Here is a 19,902-nt window from a genome sequence, read left to right on the forward strand (position 1 = left end):
CGTGCAAGACGTGCTAAAGTGCCGAATGTCAATATAAATTCAGTCTCTCGATTTGCATCTCGGTAGTACAATAGTTATAAAAGTTAGTAACATAATCTACTTAATTTGATAAAATTTAATTTAAATAATGAAAAACATATTCTTTTAGTTTGATAATTTTTTTTTAAATTATTTAATGTGGTAAAAAGTTTGTTTATTTTTTATCAGGATAAAGACCTAAATAAATTTTTTATATATTCCGTGCATCAACACAACTTATCCTATTAATTTAAAATGAATTTTTCAAATCAAATTTATGATAACCCACCCCAATTTCTTTCCATTCAAACATACTATTTTTTTTTTCAAATTATTTCTCACTTATTTGTCTTCCTTTTTTTTTATTTTCTTTTAGTGTTCTATATTTTTTTTCAATACCAAACGAATTAGACAAAAAGGAAGAGACTCACCATTTATTTATGTTTTCAAAGTAATATATGTTTTAAGCATAAATAAAAGTAAGATATGTTTTAAAATGTTGTCTTTTAAAAATTAAATTAAATTAAATTGTTGAAAGAAATATGAATGAAGGTTGTGAAAACCACTGGGCTTGTTGTGGGCACTGATCCAAAGTCGCATCTTTGCTCAACTCGTCATCGCCAAGCAAATCGCAGCAAAGCAGAGTCTGAGACTGAACTCCGACGATGCCTCCCGTCGCTCCTCGATCCGGCGATGCCATATTCGCCAACGTCGAACGCGTTGTAAGCAACCCTTACCCAAAACCGAAACCAAAACCCTCTATTTGGTTTTCCAGAAAATAACACTGCAAAAAGTCCTCTCTCCTCTCGATCCTGCAACAATTTCCTCTCCACACACTGGATTCCTCGATTTTGTTTTTCTTTTTTCCTGAAAAATGTGAACTTTCTTTATGCTGAAGTTTGTGGAATTTAGTGAGTTCGTTTCATGGGATCGTAATTGGTTTGGATTGTGCAGAATGCGGAGCTGTTTACTTTGACTTACGGTGCAATTGTGCGTCAATTGCTCACGGATCTGGAAGAGGTTGAGGAGGTTAACAAGCAGCTTGATCAAATGTAAAACTTTGAATCTCTCTCTTCTTTTGAATTTGATAAATGTGGATAGTTTATCGTTTTATGTAAAAAAAATAATTTTTTGGTTCATTGATTTTCGGGGTGGGAGACTATCATTGTTTGTTAACCTTTCCTTCATGTAATAAAAAAAGTCAGTTATGTGCCATGTGGAATTTGCCCCGATAATGGACATGTGGTGATCCTAGACCATATAATAATTTCTTGTAAGAAAAATAGGAATAGAAAGAGAAAAGAAAATGGAAGATAAAGAGGGTTTATCAGTATAATGTAATTACCCTATTCATATTTAGATTGCTTATATTACGTAAGTGAATTTTGGTGGGTGGTTGGTTTTTCAGGGGTTATAATATTGGAATCCGTTTGATTGATGAGTTTTTAGCTAAGTCTAATGTCTCAAGATGCAACGATTTCAAAGAGACAACTGATGTAATTGCAAAGGTATTGTACTGTATTTTTTGGTCTTTACTTGCTGGAGAAAAATGTGTGAAGTATCATCCTCGTTGTACTGCATAAAAAGTTCTGCGCTTCTGTTTGTTCATTTTATCTATGTTATTTAATGTGCAGCTTTCTGAAATTAACTTGCTATTTAATGTTGTTGGTAGTATCAAAAAAGAGATCTTGTTGACGAGTGCTCTAAGGATGCTTGTTAAGAAATCAGTAAATAGAATGTTTTTCTCAGAAATCATTGAGAGTGGATTTGCAATATTAAATGTTACGCTTTCCTGGAAAACTTTTCCACTTTTGATTCATGAATTGGTTCTTTTAAATGAAGCTAAAGCTTAAATGGACAAGTTCCACAAAATTGTTTTACTTTTCTCTTCTCATTAAAAAGGTAATTTCTTATTATTTCATTTTCTCTCTTGCTTTTAATTGTGTAATTTGAAAATTCATATATTACATCCTTATGAACTGTATTCTTCTAAGAAGTATGTTAGTAAATTTTATTTCATAGAAATGAGTATTTATTTTCATGTATATATGTCATTTGAAAATACTAGTATATGGACTCAGGTGAGCTGCACCTGCTCCACACATTATTTATTATTAACTCTTATATGCACTAGTTTGTAGTTGGATTTTGGTTGGACCTGAGTATTTAGTTAAAATAGTATGTTTCTGAGATTGAATATACTAGGCATAGGAATCAACCCTTGTGAAGGGGAAATCCTTGGAAAGGAGACCTTTCCTCTTTGCTCTGGTCATATTTAGAAAAACAATAAAATAATTAATTTCTATAAATTCTTTTCACTATTTCTGTTGTGGTTTCCTAACAGATTTGAACTTGATTCCGCACAACACATTTGTGGCCTTTTTATGGAGGGAGGGGGAGGGGGGGTGGGTGGTTGTATAATTTCAACATAATGCACAACTAAGATTAAAAAGTGAACTGCTATTATCTTGAAGTGCATTGTTTGGCCGTTTTAAGTGCTACCTCACTAAAAAGGGTTATGCCATAGAGCAATTGATGTAATAACATGTTACTTTGTAAATATAGAGTGTCAATGAAAGGATGGGCAGGAGGCCCAAAAGAAAGAAGATTAAATGGTTAAAGGATTTTACATAATATAGTTAGATTATGGTTTATTTGTCTTGAGCCAGGAATGACTTGTTGAAATAATACTTGTGTTGAGTCAGGAGTGACCTATTGAAATAATACTTGGGTTGAGTTAGGAGTGACTTCTTGAATGAATACTTCGGGTTGAGTCATGAGTGTCTTGTTGAAAGAATACTTGGGGTTTAGCCATGAGTGGCTCGTTGAAAGAATACTTTAGTTGAGCTAGGAGTGGCTTGTTGAAAGAATACTTGGGGTTGAGCCAAGAGTGGCTTCATGAAAGAATAATTGGGGTTGAGCCACAAGTGGCTTGTTGAAAGAAATACTTGGGGTTTGAGCCATGAGTGGCTTGTCGAAAGAATACTTTAGTTGAGCTAAGAGTTGCTTGTTGATAGAATACTTGGGTTGAGTTAGGAGTGGTTTGTTGAAAGACTATTTTTTTGTACTTCGCAGCGGTAGTCTGCTTAGTGGAACATTACTTATTGGTCAAGAACTGGATGTAGTACGTGCTATCAATCGAACTTATATAAATGCTGAGTAATGCTTCTCTCTTTAACCTTTTACATTGCATGTTATTAAGTCCGTGCTAATTAAAGAAGGTGAAGCTTTTTCAAACTAAGTTTGTAGAAGTCTTTGTTAGATCGTCTAACTGGCGAAGTATCATAAGATACTTGCAAAAACCTGCTAAAATTTTAAAACACAGTTCAACCTTCTCATGTTTTTCTTGTCTTTCACACCCTCAAATGCTGGTTTCAAAATCTTAACAGCCTCTGTCACAACCACCGTCATTGTCATTAACATACTTCCACTCACATTTTTTGGTCACATTTCCCACTAACCCCTTCCATATCTTTTTACTCTGACCTTAACCACAGTCAACCTCCCACACTACTCTTACACCCTCTTCCTTAGTGTTTGTCTCATTGCCTTGCCTACTTCAAACACACATAGATCTCTCTATACCCCCTAACTCAACTATTCAGTTGACCACAATGTTCACTTACCTACCCACACACGTAAAACTACTAAAACTACCCTCGAACAAAACACAACATCCCCACCACCCATTCCACCTGAAGTTGTTCCCCACCAATCTATCACATCAACTCTAGCACGTCCAACTGGCCCCATAATACACACACCTTGCAGACCCCAAATTTAAAACACAACCTACCCATCGCTAATCCCTATGAGCTCCACAAACCCAATAAACCATCACATGTCACCCCTACAGTGTCACTTCCTTTGGATTTTCCTATCTCTTCACAACTGTTACTTGTACCTCCACCATCCCACCGACTAAAGCCTATACCCATTCCTGACAAATATCGCCGCCCCCCTCACATATTTTGTTGACTCCTTTTTCCAAGCCCCAGCAATCATCCCATCACATGATTGTTAAATATAATATTTATAATATTTTTTTTTCTTTTCCTAAAGATGATAGTGACACTTGTAGGGTCATCATTTAGTTGTTGATACATTTTAGATTATATGTGTATTCCTTCCTGCCTATTATAATCAAGGAAATGATCAATGTTTATGTTTGTCTTCCTTATAGCTTTAACGGTAATTTTTAGGGTATTTTATAGTAGATAGCCTATAGCTTCCTATCTGTCAACCTCATCAGACCCATGCTTTTATTAAGTGGGATTTTGGTAAAACAATTTCTTTCTCTCTCTGCACCTTACAACGAAAGCTTTTAAAAGAAAATCAATTATGTTACAAATATAATTAGTGCCCAAACTTGGTTTAAGAATGATGAGTACCACTGTCCTGGTTAACCACTTGTCATCACCAACTATCTAGTCAATATTCACTCACTTTTGCCAAGTGTTGTAGGAGGATATCATATACATGATTCCTTTATGATTTTGTTCTATTATACTCAGCTGGCTTTTGTCACATGTTGTGATTGGTTTGGGCTATGGGTGTTTAATTTCAGTACGTAACAGCTGGGTGACACTTTGATTGGTATGTATGAGGTTCACAGTTTTAAACATTGATTCTTGGCTTTTTTATCAACAATTTTTTGTTTGTTTATTAATTATATTACTCGTAAAATGTATTTAAACGAGAAGGTAAGTTTTTAATTTTATCAACTTTACTCTTGCTTTTTTATACAGGTTGGTTTTAAAATGTTCCTTGGTGTTACTGCATCTGTGACCAATTGGGATGCTGATGGGACATGTTGTAGTATTGTTTTGGAGGATAATCCTTTGGTAGATTTTGTTGAGCTTCCTGACAACTGCCAAGGTCTGTACTATTGCAACATCTTAAGTGGAGTCATTAGAGGAGCCTTAGATATGGTAAGTTCTGCTCCTAATTGTTACTTCAATTTACTTGCCACTTCAACTTTATAGAACTTCAGTTTATGAAATACCAATTATTTTTTTTTCCACTTTTAACAGTTAGGAAACTTGGAAAATATATTAGTTTGATTACTGCATCCTTCCTCTGTGGTCTTCTAAATTTGAGTAGTCTCAGACATGAAATAGACGACTCCTATATTGTTTGTGTAGCATTGTTGGACATGGAAAGGGATATGTTTAACTTGAAAATTTCCACATTTTGGGCAAGTTCAACTTGACCAAATCATGTCACTGAAGTCATCCTAATTAAATTGCTAAACACCTTTATGATAGTCAATTGTCCTGGAGGAAAATGAGGCATGGTACGTGATATTCTGTTTTCTGTTTAATCTTGGGATTTGGGAGTCATAGTGAGGCATTAAAGGGTTTTTTTTCCACAGCATAAGCTTTGTTCTATATTTGTAAACATGATTCCCATATATCATGTACAGGTGTCAATGAAGACTGAGGTAACTTGGCTCCGTGATGTGCTTCGAGGTGACGATCTGTTTGAGTTGCAGGTAAAACTTCTCAAGCATGTTCCAGAAGAGTATCCATACAAAGATGATGAGTGAATTTGTTTTTGTAGTACTGTATACCCGAGGTTTTTATTCATTGCTGCAGTATTAGATTATCATATTCTGACTTGTCCTGTGTGTATTTTGATGAAACACTAAAAACAGCAGAAAATATTTAATTAAATCATTATCATATTTTGATAGTGAGCTACGATCTATATGATTTCTAGGGGACCTCTAGATTTTTTCAGTTCTTATTACATTCCTCATTATATGTTATTATAGACATGATATAAATGTTCTAACTATTTTATTATAATTAAAAAAAAAAACATGTTTCATGATTAAAAAATATTTCAGTTTGGAGTCCCTGTATTATCAGTAATTGTATATTCGAATTCCCTGATGCTTTTTTGGATTGTAATTTTCCTCGGGATTTAAAACCACTTGTTAATATAAACTTCAGGCATCTGTTTTGTACTCTGAGATTTCTCAGAGGTGCCATTTGTCGTGCACTGATTTTTCTCTTCTAAGAAGTTCCATGTTTAAGGAAACCTTCCTTATATTTCAAGGTTGTTGGAGCTTCCATCGTCACAACACTTAGTTTAGGAGCGTTTCTTCAATACAAATCTGTGAGTTTTTTTAACAGTAAAAAATAACTTTTAACCCAGAATCAACCAAAGAAGGGAGAAAATAACAGCTTTGGGATCATCAAACATCCAACAAATGAAATAAATACTTGACCATAATAGAAGCTCAAAAGTAAAAAAAAAAATGCTCTAAATATAACAAATTATCATTTTACTCTTAATTTGTTTCTTGAGATTTGTATAAGAAACACCGAAGACTTTTTGGAAAATGCCAACTTATTCTTCTTGCAGTCTCGTATTCCAATTTCACAAAATGAGAGAGATGTAAATAATTGGAGATTTGAAGTCATTTAGAAAACAAAATTATTTAGTGTCATTGATATATTTTTTAATGGTTCGTCATGGAAAACACTGAGGTGAGGAAATAAATTTGTGCCCTGATTTTTATTTTTTTTTAATTTTCTCTTGTACTCACATTTCCCTAGCAAAATTTTAAGGAGAAATTAACGTGACAACTACGTCTTCTATTTTACTTCATACGCGATAAAAATGAAGAATGGGAAAAAAATCGGTCTCTATCTAATAGGACTTGTTTTGCTAACGAAAATCTCCACGACATATTCACTAATGACAGCAATGGTTGAGTAAAAAAGCTGCAAAATTAACCTTATTGTCATTGATATTGTTACATATATAAAAATTATTTAATAGTACATTAAAAATGTAAAATGATATTTAGTTTTTCTTCTACAATTACCATGATACACTGGAATAAACACTAACTAAACACCCAACAGTTACCACTATTGTACCCTCAAACAAAAAAACACTTTCCACATCATAAAAAAATAAAAATACAAGAATTAAATCCTTCTAAGTGGCTCAGGACGGCTAAGAGCAATTTTGTAGAAAGCTTACTAATATTAAATGGTGAAAGATGATGTTATAGGAACCTGTTACTGCAAATTCTCCTTGTCACAGAAAATATGTGCAACAAAGATTGAATCAAGTACCTCTTTCTGAGTGAGGCCGGCAGCATATTTTATTTAGTAAAAGACTACATTCCTTAGTGACAAATGGCCAAAATCTAGAGATTGTTGTAGCTGCTTAGAACGAAGTGTGGACTTTCATCTTTGTTTACACTAAGGGCGTTGATATACATGAACTTTTATATATAATATCAAACAGTTAAAAATTATCATAAATATGAATTTTAGAGTAATTATACAAGATAATAATCTTACATTATGTATGTTAAACTAACTTTTTCTCTCTGAATATCTATCTATCTTTACAAGATATACACACACATATATGGTTTTTTTCTTTGTTGTTTTTCGGGTAAAATGATACCATTGAAGGCAAGTAGATACTGATCGATATCAAAGACAAGAAATGGAAATTTTGGAATCCTCGAGTGAGATTGGCCCTACATAACAATGCAAAGGTAGAAAGACATTGCCAATAGACGTGCCTTGTAAATATCGGATCATTGCCTTATTAAGTTGGCAACAATACATGACTAGGTCCAATTGGCAACACAGCATATCCAGGTTATAACGGGAATGATTCTTTGCATTAATCTATATTATTGTAAGAACTGCAAGAAGACAGATTAACAGTGACCCTCATGGAATTTTGTGCCGGGCTAATAAACTAGGTGCAACAACAACAACTATCAAACACCACATATATCAAATTACACAAAACAATGTTTTCTAAGTTTGAATTGTAACCTTTACGGTTTTGGTTGAAAAAAGACAACAGTAAGAGCCATTTGTTAGCTGCTGATTTTGCTAAGAGAATAGAGTTTGTATATGTTAGTCTTTCAGTATTTTCACTGAGATTGGTGATAGAGGGTACTGAATCTTGAAAAAATAAATTAAGGGGTATCTATCTCTTCACAGGGAGGGTTAAGGGGAAATGGGGAACAATGGTTTGTTTCGTTATGCAGATGGAGTGGACAAATTGTTGATGTTCTTTGGGACCTTGGGAAGCCTTGGAGATGGACTACAGACCCCTCTCATGTTTTACATTCTTAGTGAAGTGATCAACGCCTTCGGAGACAAAAACAGTCACTTGACAAAGCATGATGTGAACATGGTGAGCTTGTTCAATAAAATCTGTACCCTTCAGCTATAGACAACTGGTGTAATATGTGTGGCAGAAATGCATCAGCTCGTAGTACACAATTTTGATGGAAACTGCTTATGCTAACCTTTTGGCAGTTATTTGATTTAGAAGTTAAAGTTGTCATGTGAGTTTCAGAAAAAAAAAAAAGTTATTTGTCTCTTTAACTCTAAGTAAGTAGTCATGAAACTTTAAGAAATCACTGGAGCATGCACGTAGAAACTGATTTATCCATCTAATGAAGATTACCACTTAAGCAAGGTCTTCCCACAATTTGAGTTTTATGACATGATTACTCAACAGTTTTTGAAATTGCAACTTGCCTTTTTTCAGTATGCGTTGAGGCTTTTTTGTGCTGCACTTGGAGTTGGACTTTCAGCTTTTATTGGTAAGTTGTACATTTTGTAGCTCAGTTACTTCCCTAGCAGATTTAACATCAAGTTTGAAGTTATGCAATTAGCATTGCTAGTATTAGAAAAAGGAAATCTAACTACTTTTCATTCTTGATACCAATTGATGTCGTCTACTACAGAAGGAATATGTTGGACAAGAACTGCTGAGAGACAGGCTTCCAGAATGAGAATGGAATACCTAAAATCAGTCCTAAGACAAGAAGTTGGTTTCTTTGACACACAGACTGGTGGTACTTCAACAACCTACCAAGTTGTCTCACTCATTTCCTCAGATGCCAATACAATCCAAGTTGTCTTGTGTGAGAAGGTTTTTCCGCAGTTATGCATTTCTCATACTTGTTTGGAATTCAATGATGATCATAATCACATATCTCCAAAAGTAAAACTAGTACATAATAAGTGCATTAGTGACATACTTCTCTGAGTAAAAATAGTGTATGCACTAAGAGTGTAAGAGACTTTTACGCTGTCATCTAATCATAAATTGTCTTGTATAGTAAGTTTTATGATTTTTACCATAACTATCTTAAAATTAATACCAATGGTATTTTTTATATTTTAAAAAAATGTATACTTACAGTGCATTGAAATTAAACTCTGCTCATTAATTTTCTTACAAAAAAAAGTTGGTTGATCTGTAGTAAGTAATGGATCCTGCTAGCAAGAACCTTAAGGGAATCAATTAAAAGAATATGATACGGTTATTATTTAGAAAGATAGGAATCCCGGGAATAACAGCTGTAATTCAAAGAAAACCAAGAACAAGATATAGGAATTCCTAGGGAAGAAAGGAATTTGAGTTTTCTTAGTGGATGTGAGATCAGATAGAAAAGATTCAAGGAAGTTTCTGTATAATACTTATAGCTAGCTTCATTAATTTTTTTTAAATGAATTTATAGAGAATACAAGGTAAAGATGACAATTATAACTATCTAAAAAAATTATCTATATTATTACCCCTCCCTTAATTTCATTCTTGAATCTTGACCTCAAGAATGAAAAGATGGAAATTTTCTGCCAATATCATAATAAAACTCCCACGTAGCGTCTTCCTGAATTTGATGCTTCTTCCATTTGAGAAGAACCTTAGTTACAGCTTGACCTCTTCTTTTAACAATCAAGCGATCTAATATAGTCTCTGGTTCCTTTGCTGTAGTAACCTCTGTAATTTGACTAGGCACATCAGTAGAAGTGAGGGCTTTTCCCACAGGTTTTTTTAATTGAGACGCATGAAACTCATTATGCACTTTAGAATTTCTAGCAGAAGCAGTCTGTAAGCTACTGTTCCCACTTTGTTGATAACTGGAAAGGTAAATGGACTGTTGCTATTTTGTATAACTCCAGATTTCAGCATTTCAACTTTTCATTTACCACCACTCCATTGATGGTAAATGAAAAGTTGGGCCTGGATGAAGATGGGACCAAAATGAATTTGTATAGAAGTTTGATTGGATGTTTGTTGTATTTGTCTGCAATAATATCAAACTTAATGTTTACAAAAAGTTTGTTATCCAGACTCACGCCCTCACCAAGCTAACTTCACATGGGTGTAGGACAAATATTTTTGAGGTATTTCAAAGGCACAATTGACCTCGGCCTTTAGTTCATGAAGAAGAAGAGTGAAAATCTTCAAGGTTACTCTGACAGTGATTAGGTAGGAAGCTTAAACGAAGCAAAGAGTACAATAGGGTATGTACTTTCATGTGGAAGTGGTGTTTTCAGTTGGTACTCAAAGAAGCAAGATGTAGTTGCTGAATCCACAGCTGAAGCTGAATATAGTTCAGCAGCTACTATAGCAAATCAACAAGTTTTGAATAAAATAACAAGTCTACCATATCAATTGGAAAGGAACCTATTAAACATGGAAGAACAAAGCATATCAAGAATAGACATCATGCAATTAGAGAAACAAAAAAATCATAAGAAAAGGAAATATGTTTGGAACATTGCAGTTTTGAAGATCAATTAGCAGACATAGTAATGACGAAGGCCCTCCCAAAAGGAAAGTTTGAATTGCTAAGATAAAGACTTAAAGTGTTGAAGAAAAACATATCAAATAGGAGTATTAGAATTTGAGAATATTTCTTCAGTACAATGCAGTATCAGGTCTTCTGTCTTATTTACAATACATTTGCTTCTTATAATGAAAATAGGTTACTTCTGACAACGTTTGAGAATTCATATAGTTTACCCTTTTTTATTTACATTTTCTTCCTATCGAGTAAAGTACAACACTTGTAATGGTTACTTTTTACGCAATGAGAAACATGGCTTTGCAGGTCTACAAAAACAACTCTTTGAGTTTATTTGAACTTTTGTAATTGTTGTGATTGTGAAGCAGTCCCTTATGATAATATTCTGATTCCTTCTTCATTTTTATCTCATTTGTTCCTTGAAATTTATTCTGCATTTAATGTAATTTAATCTCCTCTGCTGTTAACAAGTGAACACGTTCTTCATAAGAATTGTTCACAAGGTAGCCAGTGAATCTGATCTTAACATGAATTTGAAATCTAACTAATTTGGTAACTTTTTAATAGATGGGTTTCAAAATCTGATAAAAACAGAACTCTTTATTTCTCTGTTTTATTAATTTATACTTTTTCTTTCTTTCTGAGTGTAGATACCTGACTGCCTGGCTTATATGTCAACATTCCTATTCTGCCACATCTTTGCATTTGTACTTTCATGGAGACTTACATTGGCAGCCATACCCCTCTCTCTCATGTTCATTGTTCCAGCACTTGTATTTGGGAAGATCATGTTGGATCTGGCAATGAAAATGATTGAGTCTTATGGGGTTGCCGGGGGGATAGCAGAACAGGCAATATCTTCAATAAGAACTGTTTATTCATATGTTGGGGAGAATCAAACACTAAACAGATTTAGCAGCGCACTTCAGAAAACACTGGAATTTGGAATAAAGCAAGGTTTTGCAAAAGGGTTGATGTTGGGAAGTATGGGGGTCATTTATATAAGTTGGGGTTTTCAGGCTTGGGTTGGAACAATTCTGATCACTAAAGTAGGAGAACAAGGTGGCCATGTGTTTGTAGCTGGCTTCAATGTTCTCATGGGAGGCTTGTGAGTGATTTTCTCATCTTTTATATTCTAGTTTTTCATCATATAGTTCACATTTTTAACATGACATGTTAATACCTATATGTTTAACTTCATGAATTTCAGGAGCATTTTAAGTGCCCTTCCAAATTTAACTGCCATCACAGAGGCAACTGCTGCAGTCACACGTCTTTTAGAAATGATTGATCGGGTGCCAACCATAGATTCTGAAGATAAGAAGGGAAAGGCCTTATCATATGTGAGGGGGGAGATTGAATTCCAAGACATCTACTTTTGTTACCCATCTAGACCAGACTCACCAGTCTTGCAAGGATTCAATCTCACTGTTCCAGCAGGCAAGAAGGTAGGCCTTGTGGGAGGTAGTGGTTCAGGTAAATCCACTATCATAGCACTGCTTGAAAGGTTTTATGACCCTGTTGAGGGAGTGATACTCTTGGATGGTCACAAGACTAACAGGCTTCAACTGAAGTGGTTGAGATCCCAATTTGGTCTTGTAAATCAAGAGCCTGTTCTCTTTGCAACTTCCATAAAAGAGAATATATTGTTTGGAAAAGAAGGAGCTTCAATGGAAAGTGTGATAACTGCGGCTAAAACAGCTAATGCACATGATTTCATTGTCAAGTTGCCAGATGGATATGAAACTCAAGTAAGTTGGTCTCAACTTGATTCCTCAGATGAACTATGAAAACAAACTATAATACATATAGAGAAGAAAAGAAGAAAATGGAATAAAATTTCTATAAATTTGTTTGTGTTTGAGCATGCTTCTTTTGAAATTTCATTATAATAATATTCAAAGGTTTCTCTACCTAATACTTTATAGCACCAGAGCACATCAAAATAGTTTGATCTTTAATATTGTATTAAATGAACAAGACTTTATACCCCTTTTCATTTTGGTCTCTACATCGAAAAATCAACACTTTAGTTTGATCCTTACATGAAAAAATGCTTATAAATTGATTCTTACTGTTTACCGAAGTTACTGCAGTTTCAGATTTTGCTTAGTTGCCGAGTACTATTTTACAAGCACTTGTTCATGCATGGACCAAATAATATACTTTTTACAAGGTCTATAAAAACAAAACAGTGAAAAGTAGAGAACTAAATTTATTTAAATTTGTTATGTAAAGTACCATTAAAGCCTTGTTATTGCAAACCACTATGGTTTTCCTAGGTTGGGCAGTTTGGGTTTCAGTTGTCTGGTGGGCAGAAGCAACGCGTTGCCATAGCAAGAGCCTTGCTAAGGGATCCAAAGGTTCTCTTGCTTGATGAAGCTACCAGTGCATTGGATGCTCAATCTGAAAGAGTGGTACAAGCAGCCATTGATCAAGCTTCAAAAGGAAGGACAACAATCATCATCGCTCACCGCTTGTCTACAATTCAATCTGCTCACTTGATTGCAGTCCTTCAAGCAGGGAGAGTGATTGAAACAGGTACTCATAATGAGCTCATGGAATTGACTGATGGTGAGTATGCTCACATGGTAGAGTTGCAGCAAGTAACAACTCAAACTGATGAATTCAAACCTTCCAATCTTCAAATAGAAGGAAAGAACTTCCACAGAATGAGCACTCCACAAAGTCCAGCTGTGAGTTTCAGATCAAGCACTGTAGGCACTCCAATGTTGTATCCCTTCAGTCAGGGGTTTTCCATGGGAACACCTTACTCATATTCTATCCAATATGATCCGGATGATGATAGTTATGAAGATAATATGAAACGAGCAAATCATCCAGCTCCTTCACAGTGGCGTTTGCTGAAAATGAATGCACCTGAGTTGGGAAGAGCAATGCTAGGAATCTTAGGAGCAATAGGGTCAGGAGCAGTACAACCTGTGAATGCATACTGTGTAGGAAAACTTATATCAGTTTATTTTGAAACTGATAGCTCTAAGATGAAATCTAAAGCGAAAGACCTGGCCCTCATTTTCTTAGGAATTGGTGTTTTCAACTTCTTCACTAGTATTCTTCAGCACTATAACTTTGCAGTTATGGGAGAAAGGTTGACTAAAAGAATAAGAGAGAAGATGTTAGAGAAGTTGATGACTTTTGAGATAGGATGGTTTGATGATGAAGAGAACACTAGTGCGTCCATTTGTGCAAGATTATCCTCTGAAGCCAACTTGGTCCGTTCCCTTGTTGGAGATCGACTGTCTTTGTTGGCTCAAGCAGTTTTTGGGTCTGTCTTTGCCTACACTCTAGGACTTGTGCTCACATGGAGGCTTTCCCTTGTGATGATTGCAGTGCAGCCATTAGTGATTGGAAGCTTTTACTCAAGAAGTGTCTTGATGAAGAGTATGGCCGAGAAAGCTCGCAAGGCACAAAGGGAAGGAAGCCAACTTGCAAGTGAAGCTGTTATAAACCATAGAACCATAACTGCCTTCAGCTCTCAGAAAAGAATGTTGGCACTTTTCAAATCCACAATGGTAGGGCCTAAAAAGGAGAGTATTAGGCAGTCATGGATTTCAGGCTTTGGTCTTTTTAGCTCCCAGTTTTTCAACACTTCATCAACAGCACTGGCTTATTGGTATGGTGGGAGGCTCTTGATAGATGGGAAAATAGAACCAGAGCACCTCTTCCAAGCATTTTTAATATTACTCTTCACTGCTTACATTATTGCAGATGCTGGAAGCATGACTTCTGACTTGTCCAAAGGAAGCAGCGCAGTAGGATCAGTTTTTGCAGTTCTAGAAAGGAAAACTGAGATTGATCCTCAGACATCATGGGGTGGTGAGAAAAAGAGGAAAATAAGGGGCAGAATTGAGCTAAAAAATATTTTCTTTGCATATCCAACTCGACCTGATCAAATGATTTTCAAGGGCTTATGTCTTAAAGTTGAATCTGGGAAAACAGTAGCTCTAGTGGGGCACAGTGGTTGTGGTAAATCAACAGTTATTGGTCTCATTGAAAGGTTCTATGATCCTGCAAAGGGAACGGTATGCATTGATGAGCAAGACATCAAGTCCTATAATTTAAGAATGCTGAGATCACAAATTGCATTAGTGAGTCAGGAGCCAGCCCTTTTTTCTGGCACCATACGAGAAAACATTGCCTATGGGAAAGAAAACACAACTGAATCTGAGATAATAAGGGCAGCATCTTTGGCTAATGCTCATGAATTCATAAGGTACGCGAGAACTGCAAATAAATTTAACAAGAAAAAGCTTTTTCAGAATCACTTTTTTAAGCATTCTTTGTTCTGATGCCAAAAAAAATTTCATTTGTCTAAACACAACATTAAGGAAACAAACAAGAATTAAACTTAACATATTGACATGCTCAGTCTGCTAGAGAGAAGAACAACTAAACACTAGGTAGCATTTGACACAACTTTTTCAATTTCTCTTTTCCTTAAAAGTAAAAGCTCCTCTATAATTAGCTTATATAGCAGCTCACATTTATTGAAAAAGTGACTAACATAACAGCACTCATGAATAAGTTGTTTCCTTAATCGAAAATGAAACAGGGTTTACCTTTTTATATAAGAAGTAGTTGTTTCCATAAGCTATCCTAGAGAGCTTCTGAAAATAAGTTGAAAATAGATTTGGCAAGTATCATAAATTCTCCCAAACATTACACAAGTATTTATTCCTAAGTTATAATCTGTTATATGCTCTTCCAACTAACTTATAAAGGTTACTTATATCTTTTAGACATTGTGTTTGGGCCACCTTATCCCTTCAAGGAGAAGAGAAAATCAAATTATAGCTATCTAAACATGATATAAATATTAAGTTTTGTAATGGCAAAAGATTTTCCGAAGTTAAACTGCATTAGCTGCAGCTTGAAACCCTTTTTTTGTCTTGGTGGTTTTTGTGTGGCAGTGGAATGAATGAAGGGTATGAGACATACTGTGGTGAAAGAGGAGTTCAGCTATCAGGAGGTCAAAAGCAAAGAATAGCATTAGCTAGGTCCATTCTGAAGAATCCTGCAATACTTCTTCTAGATGAGGCAACAAGTGCACTTGACAGTGTGTCAGAGATCTTGGTCCAAGAAGCACTAGAGAAGATAATGGTTGGAAGAACATGCATAGCAGTGGCTCACAGGCTCTCTACAATACAGAAATCCAACTACATTGCTGTGATTAAGAACGGGAAGGTTGTAGAACAAGGTTCACATAACGAATTGATTTCACTCGGACGTGATGGTGCATACAATTCTCTTGTTAAACTTCAAATTGGTAGCTCTCCTAGATAAAATTTAGTACTAGTTGTAATATATAGTAGATTTTTTTGTTTTCTCTCTTTTGCTTTTCCAAGACAATAAACCCACATGTTATCGTAGAATCCTGGGTTGCCCCTCATGAAATTTAAGAATGTTCCATGTTTGCATGCTTGAAAGCCATGTGAAAAGAAAAGCTTGAACTGTGTTTCTGTTTCAGGAGAAACAAAAGTTGATTGTCTTGATACAACACAGTAAACTTTTGCTTTAACTCACTGTTATACTTGATGGGATTTGTTCCTATTTTTATTTTATATATATACCACTCTCATTCTTATAACATAAAAAAAACACTACCATATTATTAAAGTTAAAATAGTTATACTTAATTGATTTAATGGACCTAATTATTATCGATTAAAAATTTAATTGTTCATATTAATGTTTTACTATAATTTTTTGGTTATTTAAAAATATCGATTCATATATCAAACTAAAAGATGATGAAAATAATATATATTATAATAAAAATATAAAAGATTATATATTTTAAAAGGTTAGATATATTTCAAGTCAATAATTTTAAAAAATATAATTATTTAGAATGTATTTTAAATATAGTTAAATTTATTTTATTTTTGACTTACTAAATATATATATATATATATATATATATATATATTCGTTAAAATATATAGTTTACTTTAGCATTTAGTCGAAATTTTAGGTTTATATGTAAGTGTTGAAGATGGTGTTATGTATATATAGTTTTAATCATTAATATTAATTTTAATATTTAAGAATAACATTCTACTCGTTATATAATTATTTATTTTAAATAAATATTATATATATATATATATATATATATATTTTGTTAGAGATCCCACTTCGACTAGAGATTAGAGCCTTTCATTGTATATAAGTGGGTGCAAACCTCACCCCATGAGCCAGTTTTATGGGGTTGAGTTAGGCTTAAAGTCCACTTCGTAATATATATATATATATATATATATATATATATATATATATATATATATATATATATATATATATATATATATATATATATATATATATATATATATATATATCAATACAATTTAATGTTATTAAAATCATAAACAATGTTATGTATGATAGTTTTTCAATAAATAATTACTTTTTTAAAAAGTACATTAATATTTATTATTTAATTTTATTCAAATAATAAACATTTTTAAGTGTAACATCTAAAAGAATATAAAATAGACTCAAGAGAAAGTGTGTGCATCATTTCAACCTCTTAATACTATATTAAGAATAAATATGAAAACGATAAAATTCTAGATTATTGCTTTCACGCCTAATTTTATAATTTATCTCTTGATGTCTTTTTATAAGATCCATATACACATGCATTTCCAAATAAAGGATATTCATCAAGAAAGATCTTTCAATGCATGCTCGAAGATCAATATTAAGCAAGTTTTATAAGAGACTAACAACTTTTTTACATAAACATCTCACACTTTAATTTCAAGGGTACGAGGTAAGTTCAAAATATCCAAAATCTATGACTCATAGTGTGTTAAATGTGCAATAAATTTCTCTTCAATTTAAAACTACATGATGTCTCAATCTATGTGATTTAGGTCATCTTAGACTTAGGTCATTAGTGAAGTTATGGATCGTGTACCGACCAGTCCTCGGGTGTCGTTGAATGCTAGTGGACGTGGGGCCACGTAAGTTGGGTCCCTCGAGCGGCATGGGCCAACGCCTTGCAGACGACACGCCCAGGGTGTCGAGGAGTGGTCAGGCCTCGGTCATGTAATGAGGGTGCCTCGCAAACGGTACGCCTAGAGGATCGAGGAGTGGTCAGGCCTCGGTCATCAGGATATGCTAACGTGTCCTCGGACCTCGGCAAGTCAAACAGCGAAGCTGGGCCACGAGAGGTGGATCCCAGACAACACACCAGTTACCAGTAGGGAGAAGCCTAGATCACGAGGGGTCCATGCGTGTGGTGTGGATGACGCATTCAGGCATAACACAAGTAAAGAGCCACTGGAAGAGATAAGGCCCGTAAGGGTTACGTTCCATGGTAAACTGCATGCATGGCACGTGAACATCTAGGCGACTCCCAGGACGGATGGCCTCAGAGATTAGGTGCACAAGTTGGTACCCAGGTGGTCATCCCGTTAGAGGTTGCACTCCAGTAAGGGAGCCTTACGTGTTAGATTGCCCTAAGAGTGGATGATAGTGCCACTAAGGCACACCCTCAGTAACCCTAATTATAGTTAGCGAAAACAGTGGAAACCCTAAAGTATAAAAGGGGTAGTATCAAACCTAATGAGGGACGCTAATTCTTACGCAGCTTTAGGCTACACACACAGAGAGCTTTACACAACTAAGTTTCGGTGTTTCCTAGCCCTAAGATTGACTTGAGCGTCAGAGTGCAAACGGCCTCTAGGGCCCCCTTTTTCTTTGCATTTTCAGGTGTTTGATTGAAGGAAGGCACGAACGAAGGCAGGGATAATCGGGCGTGTGATCATCGTAGACGTACAAAGGCAATTGAGTCAACCGGCAGGTACATTTGGCGCCCACCGTGGGGCACGATCTAAAACGTTGTCCCATCCGCAAGAACAGGAAAGATCAACCAAGATGAGATATACGAAGCAAGGATTTGTTGCACCGAATGGAGGCGAAAGTCTCACCCTGCAATAGATCATGGAAACGATGCAGGCTCTCCAAGAAACGGTGGCTGCATCAAGAGGGAATCAAGAACGCATCCAGATTGATCTGGCTACGTCGCTGGCAAGGAATGAAGAATTGCAAAGAACCAACGAGGAATTGCGTAGGGGGTTGCGGAATTAAGAAGGGGAACGTGAGGTGGAAGATCAAGAACCTACGACACCATCCAGGAATTTCCCAATGCCCTTCTCGCAAGCGATCATGGACGCTGTGATACCAGCCACGTTCGTGAAGCCCAAAGCCACCTTCACAGGGGTAGAGGACCCAGAGGCTCATCTCACGACCTTCCATACGCAGATGATGTTGGTTGGGGGCTCTGACGCGGTGCGATGCAAGCTGTTCATGAGTACACTAGTGGGAACGGCGATGGATTGGTTCATCAGCCTCTCTGATGGCCACGTGATGTCATTCGCGCAATTGTCTAAGTTGTTCAAAGAGCAATACATCGCGAATCGGGCTCCCCCACCCATTTTTTACAACCTTTTTGACGTAAGACAATGTCAGGGAGAGTCCTTGAAGGAATTCCTCAACCATTTTGGGGCGCAGGTGGTGAGGCTGAACACCAAGGATGAAACCATGATGGTGCATGCGTTCAGGAAGGGAATTGTGCCTGGACCCTTCAGCGAATCACTCATCAAGAACCGCCCCAAAACTTTCGATGAGATAAGGCGTCGAGCGGTGGCTCACATTGTCGCGGAGGGAGAAGTCAATGAGAAGCGCACATGCGTTGTCCCTACGCGCCCACGAGCACCAGGCCGACCTCAGCCCCTGGGGGTGCATGAGGCAACAACAGAGAAGAGGGCTCTAGCGAAGCAGCAGCCTTACGAGCCCAGGAAGCCCAGACTAGGGGCCGCACAAGGGAGAATGTGCCACCTAGGCACAACGTTGTGGTAGAATTGAAGGACCTAATCGTCGTCCCCAACATAGCGGAGAGGTCGAAGATATCCGCTAAGACTGACAAGAAGTTAGGGCCTAACAACAACGCCTGATGCGAGTTCCACCAAGCGTTTGGCCACCCCTTACTCAACTGCTTGGCGTTGGGACATCAGTTAGACGAGTTGGTGAAGAATGGTTTCCTAAAGAATTACCTGGTGGAGTCACTGGGAGCCCAGAACTCGACAACGTTAGGAGAGGATCAGGGACACGAGATACCCGTACATGGCGAAATCCACATAATTGCAGTGGTTTCTCAGACGGAGGGTGCACCGCTTCTCAGCGGAAGAAGTATGCACGAGCAGTAATGTTAGTAGAGGCGCAAGAGGCAGATGAAGATCTCAACGTCAATCTTG

At 36.0% G+C, this 19,902-nt stretch overlaps 2 protein-coding genes across 2 annotated transcripts; both read left to right on the forward strand.

Moving 5' to 3' along the window:
* The first annotated feature begins 519 nt into the window (after nucleotides 1–519).
* LOC137812521 (Transport protein particle (TRAPP) component) lies at nucleotides 520–5,759 on the forward strand. The gene is made up of 5 exons (XM_068614592.1): nucleotides 520–740; nucleotides 973–1,070; nucleotides 1,427–1,526; nucleotides 4,767–4,949; nucleotides 5,444–5,759. The coding sequence occupies exons 1-5, from the start codon at nucleotides 684–686 to the stop codon at nucleotides 5,564–5,566; spliced, it is 561 nt and encodes a 186-aa protein (XP_068470693.1). The 5' UTR covers nucleotides 520–683; the 3' UTR covers nucleotides 5,567–5,759.
* A 1,546-nt stretch (nucleotides 5,760–7,305) lies between these two features.
* LOC137826905 (putative multidrug resistance protein) lies at nucleotides 7,306–16,055 on the forward strand. The gene is made up of 7 exons (XM_068633097.2): nucleotides 7,306–8,202; nucleotides 8,563–8,617; nucleotides 8,762–8,949; nucleotides 11,266–11,723; nucleotides 11,826–12,366; nucleotides 12,898–14,849; nucleotides 15,547–16,055. The coding sequence occupies exons 1-7, from the start codon at nucleotides 8,023–8,025 to the stop codon at nucleotides 15,917–15,919; spliced, it is 3,747 nt and encodes a 1,248-aa protein (XP_068489198.2). The 5' UTR covers nucleotides 7,306–8,022; the 3' UTR covers nucleotides 15,920–16,055.
* The last annotated feature ends 3,847 nt before the right edge of the window (nucleotides 16,056–19,902 follow it).

This window comes from Phaseolus vulgaris, chromosome 11 (assembly GCF_051622355.1).
Source record: "Phaseolus vulgaris cultivar YP4 chromosome 11, ASM5162235v1, whole genome shotgun sequence".
Classification (NCBI taxonomy): Eukaryota; Viridiplantae; Streptophyta; class Magnoliopsida; order Fabales; family Fabaceae; genus Phaseolus; species Phaseolus vulgaris.